Source organism: Tyto alba, unplaced genomic scaffold (genome assembly GCF_018691265.1).
Source record: "Tyto alba isolate M040663 unplaced genomic scaffold, T.alba_DEE_v4.0 Super-Scaffold_1000006, whole genome shotgun sequence".
NCBI classification, from domain to species: Eukaryota; Metazoa; Chordata; class Aves; order Strigiformes; family Tytonidae; genus Tyto; species Tyto alba.
Genome location: NW_024881272.1, coordinates 17,670,323 through 17,677,533, shown reverse-complemented (window position 1 = coordinate 17,677,533; position 7,211 = coordinate 17,670,323). Strand labels below are relative to the sequence as shown.

Genomic DNA, 7,211 nt, shown 5'->3' with positions numbered 1-7,211 from the left:
AATTAGCAAAGCCCAAATAAACGTGCCCGGAGGCTTCTCTTTTTCTTTTTTCTTTTTTTGTTGTTTTTTTTTTTTTTTCCTTCTATCTCAAAAGAAAGGGAACCCACGAGCAAAAATAGAGAGGGGAAAAAAAAAAAAAAAAAAAAAGAAGAAAGCAAACCCTCAGAGAAGAAGAGAATATTCTCAGAGAAGAAGAGAATATTGGACTTTATGAATGTTTTATAGGTAATTGCTGTATAACTTTCTAATTTCGCAGAGGGGTGTTCACCTCCAAAGGCTGGGGCCAGAGTCGTCCCCGGAGCCCGGTGGAGGGTCACAGCCCCCAACCCCGACCCGCGCCCCCTCTGCCCCCGCGGGACCCGGCAGCCCGGGCCGGCCCGGGGAAGGGAAACTGCTGCCGGGGGAAGGGGGGGGGGGCAGCAGTAAAGATCAAAGTCCGGGCGGTTCTCGGGGGCTCCGTGTCTGCCGGGACCCCCCTGCCCTCCCTGCCTGTTTCCCCTCTTTACTCACCCCGGCCACCGGCGCTCGCTGCCTGTCCCAGCTCGGTGCAGAGACAGCGGCCGGTCCAGGGCCACGGCCCCGCCGGGCCCGCCACCCGGGCCGGGGCCTCCCGCCGCGCCGCAACCTCGCCCGCCGCCGACCCGGGAACCCGCCGCCGCCCTGCCCAGGTGCTTAAAATAACGGCGAGGGGCACGACCCAGGCGTGCGGATTTGTTTTTCCTTTGAAATACTGTCAGGGAAAAATCGCGCCGGTTATGAAACCACGAGCATAAACTTAACGATTAAAAAGAAAAAAAATAAAAAAGTGGCATTTGCCTTTTCTAGTCCGAATTTCTTGCGTTCTCGTCACGGGGAAAATTAGCTACCTTGAATTTCCACGTTTGTTAAAAAAAGATAAAGTTTATTTCTTTTTTGTGTTGTTCCTTTTTTTTTTTTCCCCCTGTAATTTTTCAGTCACAAAAAAAATCTATATTTTGTCATCTAAGCATTTATTTTACTGAATCCAAAAAGACATGAAAAGGGAGAGGGGAGAATCACGTTCGTTCGTTTTAAACTAACGTATAGAAGTGATTTTTTTTTTTTTCCTTTTTTGGACGACATATAATAAATATGATATAGCACTCAGCACTCGGTCTGTACAATTCTGTTCGCATTAGGGAGCATGCCACTTTTCAATAAGAAAAAAAAAGGTCATGAGAAAAATCAGTGCAAAGTTCTCCGTTCCCCCGGTCTTCTCCGCCGGGCGGGGGTCGAGGCGCTCTCATTCCCTCTGTCCTCCGCAGCCGTTAGTCTCTCCGGCGGGCTCGGGCTCCCTCTCTCTCTCCTTCTCCTCCTCCCCCTCCGTCCCGCTCTCTCTCTGAGCTCCAAGTCCTGCCTCGCAGGAGCCGAGGTCGGCGGGTCGCCCCGCGGCTCTGCCCGCATTCCCCCGCGTGTGGTCGTTTCACTTACGGGCTCGGCTCTGGGTTCACGGTTCAAGAGTCCCTGCTCTGACTGATCGCCTCCCTCGGTGGCCGGTGGCTGCCTGCAGAAGCTCCTGCCCCTCGGCTTCCCCTCGCTTCCTCCTCTGCGGTGCTGGGGCTTGTTTGGGGACGGGGAGGGGAAGGGCTCGTTGCGGGGACAGCGGTGCCGCTTCACCGGGGGTGCGGGGTGCCGGGCATGGGGTTGGCCAGGGGGTTGAGGGCCGGCTGCCCGCCGGGCCCCAGCCCGTGGATCAGCACCCGCGGCACCAGCGGCCGCTGGAGCTGGGGGTGCGGCGCGGGGGGAGTCCGGTACATGCTGCTGTACATGGCCGCGGCCGCCGCGGCCGCCGTCGTGCTGTCCATGCTGCCCAGCAGGCTGGGGTGGTAGAAATAGGGCGAAGGGAACATCCTCTGCAGGGCCGAGTAGTTCCCGGCCTCGGCCAGCAGCTCCAGGCCCACCGCCGTCTGCCGCTTCCACTTCGTCCTGCCGGGGGAGGGGGGAAAAGAGGCGGCTGCAAGGCGGGCGCCGCGACGGGGCACCCGGCCCAGTTCCGCGGGGGTCCGCGGGCGGCCAGACCCCCCTCCCCAGCACGGCCCCCCGCACCACCGGGGCCCCGGCGGGGGGCACCGGCCCTGCGGGCCCGCACACGGCGCGACCCCCCGGCCGTGCCCGGCTCCCCCCCGCCCCCCTCGCCCCCCCCACACATGCACACGGCGACTCCGGCCAAATTAATAACCACGGCATACGGTTAGATCGCAGCGCTCTGACACTAATGGTTTGCGACAGAATTAGGGTGGCTGCAACCGTATGTAATGAGACAGAAAATTACGGCAGCGGTGACAGGGGCCGGACCCCCCAGTCCGCCGCCGGGGAGGGCGCGGGGCAGCCGCCGGGCTCTCCCTGCATCGCCCCGGGCGCCCACGGGCGGGAGCACAGCGGCGCCTGCCCACCCCCACGACTCTCCGGGAAGCCCCCGGGCCGCCGCCCCGCCGGGGCCCGCCTTACCTCCGGTTCTGGTACCAGGTTTTCACCTGCGTGTCGGTGAGGTTGAGGGCGGCGGCCAGGTCCATGCGGTCCTGCACGCTCAGGTACTTCTGCCGCTCGAAGCTGCGCTCCAGCTGGTTGAGCTGGTGGTCGGAGAAGGCGGTGCGCGCCTTCCGCGGCTTCTTGGCCCGCACCGGCGGGCTGTCCCGGCTGCTGCTGATCTCCCGGTCGCCCTCCTCCTTTGTCCCTGCGAGCGAGCCGAGGCGCGGTGAGGGCCGGCGGGACACCGGCTCGGCCCCCGCCCCGCCCCGCCGCGGTTACTGGGCCCCGCCGCCCCCACCCCGGGGGCTGTTCCGGGGCATGGGGGGGAACGGTCAAATACGGGGGGGGCGCGGCGGCGGCGAGCCCGTCCCGGGGACAGCGGGATTTCCACTCTCCACTTGCCAACTACCAGGCTTTCGTTATTTCCTCGTCCTCCCCCCGGCCCGAAATGCCGGGAAATCGGTATGGCAATCCGTCTCCGCTCGGGCCCGGGTTTGTGGCTCTCCTTGATCTTCCCCGCAGGAAGAACAATAATCTCCCTAATTGACCCACTGGGGAGGTTGGTGCACACAAAAATGGCCAGACCAGACTGTACATCTGGTTTGGGCACTCTTATGCTAATGCTAAAAGAGCAAAATAAGCGTCACACCCGGCCATCTCGCTGCTCTTCAGACTGGCAAAAATGACTCAATGGGGCAAAATTAGAAAAATGTGTCCCGTCGCCTCTCGGATGAACTGCCTGCGAGGGAGGGCAACCCCGCCGGAACGGCGGGGAAAATAGCCCCTCTCTCTGCCTCGCCTTTGCTCACTCTTTTCCTTCCTTCCTTCTTTCCTTCCTTCCTTCCTTCCTTCCTTCCTTCCTTCCTTCCCCGTCCTCTCCCCACGCACACATCGCTATTTCTATTTACGATCCCCGCACGGCGCGGGCTTCCCCATCAGCACGAAATCCGTAATTTTAAAAAAAGAATAAAAGACGGAGAAATTAACCTTCCTATCCCGGCGCGGGGAAAACCCGGGTGTTTTGCAAAACGCACAAAGCCTTCCAACCTTCCACCGCCTATCGCGGGCCGATTGTGGGTTTTTAGTATTTTTTTTATTAATTAAAGTTTTTCGTTTATTTGGTATTGTCTGTTGGGAAAGTGGGATTTTTTTTTATCCCCCTCATTTTCATTTTTGATCGAATAAGCAAAAATGAAAAGACTGAAGGCAGTAAGTGGAGCTGAGCCTCCGGTTCTTAGAAAGCCGAAGAATCATTTATGCTCATTTGCATTAAAAATAAATACATTCTGGTTTCCTACGCGATCTCATTGCTCCGGCTATTTCCTTAAAAACCGGCAAGTTAAATAAAAAAGAGGAGGAAAGGTCGACAGAGAGGGAAGAAAAGCGATTTAATTTCCTACCGATCTGAAACCCGCGATAGCGAGGCTCGCCGACCAGCTCCGGCAGAGAGGAGCGCTCCCACCGCAGATTTCCCCCCGATTTTCGTTTCAACGATACGGCCGAGCGCCGCGGCCCCGGTTTTAACGGCGGCCGAGTCGGTGCGGGGCCAGGCCGGGCCGTACTCACCGTGGCATTTGATGTCGCCCTGCGTATCGTCGCGCTTGTCGAGCTTAGCTTTGCCGTCCTCCTGCTCGAGTTTGGGCCTGAAGCTCTCCGGGGCCGCGCTGCCCTCCTGCTTGGGGGTGTGATGGGGAGAGGGGACGCTGGTACTGTAAGGTGCACACGCCGCCAGCGGTTTGCTGTCGCCCAAAATGTCCTTAATTAAAAAAGAAGAGGTGGAAGTCCTAGGGCCGGAGCTGGCCGAGCCCAGCTGGGGCGGCGGCGGCTGCGGGGGCGACGGCTGCAAACTCGGCGGCGGCGGCGGCGGGTGCGGGCCGAGGTGGAGGTGGTGCGGCGGCGGCGGGAGGCTCTCCGCCACCCCCAGGTGCGGCTCGGGGTGCTCCATGCTCACCGAGATGGGCGACGAGGGCGCCGTCCCCACCGTGTCGATCTCCGAGCAGGGGGACGGCGTGGCCTGGCTCCTAAAATCCGCCGGCCGGCCGTCGCCGTGGGAGCGAAAGTCTCCGTTCATGACTCCGGGGCTGCCGGTGCTGCCGCCCGACAGGATCGTGTCTATCCCGAAGCTAGACCCGCTCGGCCCCTCCATGGCGGACCGCTTAGCGCCGCACCCGCATCCCCGCGGGCGGCCGCGGGGGTCGCGCCGGGGGTGGAGGGGCAGGGGAGGGGGGAAGCGGGTTACCCCGACCCGCGCACCGGCGGGGCGGGCGGCACTAACGCGGGGCCCCCGCCGAGCACCGCATCGCCGCCGGGCCGCTTCGCCGCTACTCAACTTTGTTGCGGGAAGTTGCGGGCGCGGAGCGGGGCGGACACCGGCCACTGCGGCGCGCCCGCCCGTGCCCACCGAGCTCCTCTCGGCGGCGGCGACTCCCCCCGTGACGTCACGGCCGCCGCGTTCCCCCCCACCCCGCCGGTTATTATAAACCCGGGCTTTTGCCGCCGCCGCTGCCCGCCCCCATTGGCGGAAGGCCGAGCGGGGGCTGACGCAGCGCGGCCGGCAGCCAATCAGCGGCGGCGGCGGCGGGGACGGGCGCGGGAAGGGGGGGGCGCCCCCCCGCCTCCTCTCCCGTGCCCGCCGCCGCCGCCCCGTCGGGTCCCGGTTCCCCGCCCGCCGGATCGGATCCCCCGGAGAGCATCCTCCGGTGTTCCCGGGACGGTTCCCTGGTTGAATGTCAGAGCAATGGGAAGCTCCTGTGACAAGACGTCGTATTAATCCTGATGAAGCGACGTGTCAACCTAATTAGCAGAGTCATTATAACGGCGGTAATGAATGATTTAGAGTTCTGAGAGTTACATTTTAACACGAACTACCATTTCCAGGCCCCTATGAAGCCCATCCCGACGTCTTCCCCCCTGGCCTCCAGCAGCTCCGGGATCAGATCAGCACCAAAAGCAGCAGCCGTAGCCCCAAACCTCAGGGGCGCAGGGGGACAGAGCAGAGAAATGGGTGCGCAGGGCAAGATTGCGGCAAGATGAGCTCAAGGGGGAATTTTCGGGTGCTGGCGTTCAGCGACGCCAGATGCCTCAGGTGTGGGGCCGCTGGCAGCCCTGCCCCGCACACAACGGCCGCCCCGGTGACGGGAGCCCGTCGCCGGCCTGGGGCGAGGAGCGGGAGAGCGAGGACACGGGGGTCCATTCTAACCCACTCCTCGTCCTGCCTGCCCCGTGTTGGGAGTGCCCTGCTCGGCCCTGCGCCAAGCTACGGAGGGGCGCGGGGGGGAGTATGGGGAGCATAGCGGGGGCGGGGGGCCGCGACGAGCCGGTATCTCGTTGCGCTCGGTGGGTCCGACATGAGACGCCGCGGCCCCGGGGCAGCGGTGCGGGACGAGGGGCCGCGCCCCGGCAGGAGAGAAGCCGATGTGGACGGTGCCGCGGCCTTCGGCTCCGCTTCCGACGGCTTGGGGCCGGCCTTCCCTCGTGGGGGGGAGCCGAGGAGCTTCTGGCTCCTCGCTGATAAAACTCGCGTGGCCTTCCCTGGGATTCCCCAGCCACCCCTGTCACACCCGAAGCGCACCGGCCCCCGCTGGGCACCGAGGCGGGGCACGTCCCGGCCCCACTCCCACACGTTGGAAGAAGCTTTTCGACGGCAGGAAACCCTGCCCGCGGGCAGGCCGCTGCGACCGAGCACCCCCGCTCCGCCCCGACGGCTCCGCGGGCGGCCGTGAGGCGGCCAGGCGTACGGTTTGCCCCGGGGCTGCAGGCGCCAGCGCTACGCCCGGAGGCTGGTGAGGCGGCGGAGCGGCGGGCCTGGCGGAGGTGCAGGGCCGCCCGTGTCCGCTGGGCGGCGGTGGCCGCCGCCCCCCGTGTCCCCGACGGGCTCCCGGCGCGGACGGGGCCGGAGGCAGCGTGGGGATGGCGGCACGGCGGGGTGGGCTCCAGCCAGCACGTCCCTATGGATCGGGGCGCCTGAAGGAACGAGGAGAGGAAAAGGGGACGGGTGAAGAAGGGGGAAAACTGAGGAGCAAAATGAAAGATCGGGAGAGAGGGGAAAAAAATGTTCAAATATCTGCGAATGCATAGGCAGGTTTCCTGCAGCAGGGAAGCAGCCTGCGGCGGTCGTGTTTATCCTGCTGTCTTGGTTTGCAATTTACCAAAAGTATGTCCTAATTATCCCTAGGGGAATGCGTGATCCGGGGTAATATGTTACACTAGCATAATCCTTTAACTCACAATACACTTCCCCATCCTGGAATCGGGATTTAGGGCTTAAAGTCGTGTTCCTGAAGAGTGAACACCTTTCATTTCCTTCCTTCTATTTTTTAATCCTCGACTCCATTGTGCAGAAATATTCTCGGGGAAAGCGGCGGCGAGGCCCGCCCGGAGCCGCCGCTCCACTCCGCGCCCGGCCGGGCCCCGCAGCCCGGCGGCCTCGGCTTCCCCCGCTCCTCCGGCGGGCACCGCCGGCGGGTTCGGGCTCCCGGAGGCCGGATCAGCCCTACGCGGGGGCATTGCACGCAAAAGGCGTCCCACCTCCAGCTGGCATCTTACGCGGGCGCGGAGGGCAGCGGAACTCCCCTTGCACTTGTTGAGGCCGGGGGCGGATGCGGGACAGCTGCGGCCCCGTGTCCCGCAGCCCCTGGCTGGGTGAACCCCCCTTTCCCATCTCATCCCACCCATCTGACTGGGGGCAAAGCCACGGAGCTCTCCTCCCCCCCAAAATAAATAGC

The 7,211-nt window shown here is 63.2% G+C and overlaps 1 protein-coding gene across 2 annotated transcripts; it reads right to left on the bottom strand.

Annotated features, from left to right (window-relative positions):
* Positions 1 to 207: 207 nt before the first annotated feature.
* On the bottom strand, positions 208 to 4,913 carry BARHL2 (BarH like homeobox 2). 2 transcript variants are annotated; one of them, XM_042786406.1, is made up of 4 exons: positions 4,439 to 4,760; positions 4,054 to 4,243; positions 2,467 to 2,692; positions 208 to 1,944 (listed from the first exon to the last, which is right to left on the bottom strand). In XM_042786406.1, the coding sequence occupies exons 1-4, from the start codon at positions 4,631 to 4,633 to the stop codon at positions 1,632 to 1,634; spliced, it is 924 nt and encodes a 307-aa protein (XP_042642340.1). In that variant the 5' UTR covers positions 4,634 to 4,760; the 3' UTR covers positions 208 to 1,631. The 2 variants fall into 2 exon arrangements, with proteins under 2 accessions (XP_042642340.1, XP_042642341.1); XM_042786407.1 differs by having other exon boundaries at positions 4,054 to 4,913.
* Positions 4,914 to 7,211: the final 2,298 nt, after the last annotated feature.

Coding starts and splice junctions, on each gene's coding strand:
- BARHL2 (XM_042786407.1), bottom strand. CDS start 4,633: ATGGAGGGGCCGAGCGGGTCTAGCTTCGGGATAGACACGATCCTGTCG. Junction 2,693..4,053: donor GGGCGACATCAAATGCCACG/GTGAGTACGGCC, acceptor GCTCGCTCGCAG/GGACAAAGGAGGAGGGCGAC. Junction 1,945..2,466: donor ACCTGGTACCAGAACCGGAG/GTAAGGCGGGCC, acceptor CTCCCCCGGCAG/GACGAAGTGGAAGCGGCAGA.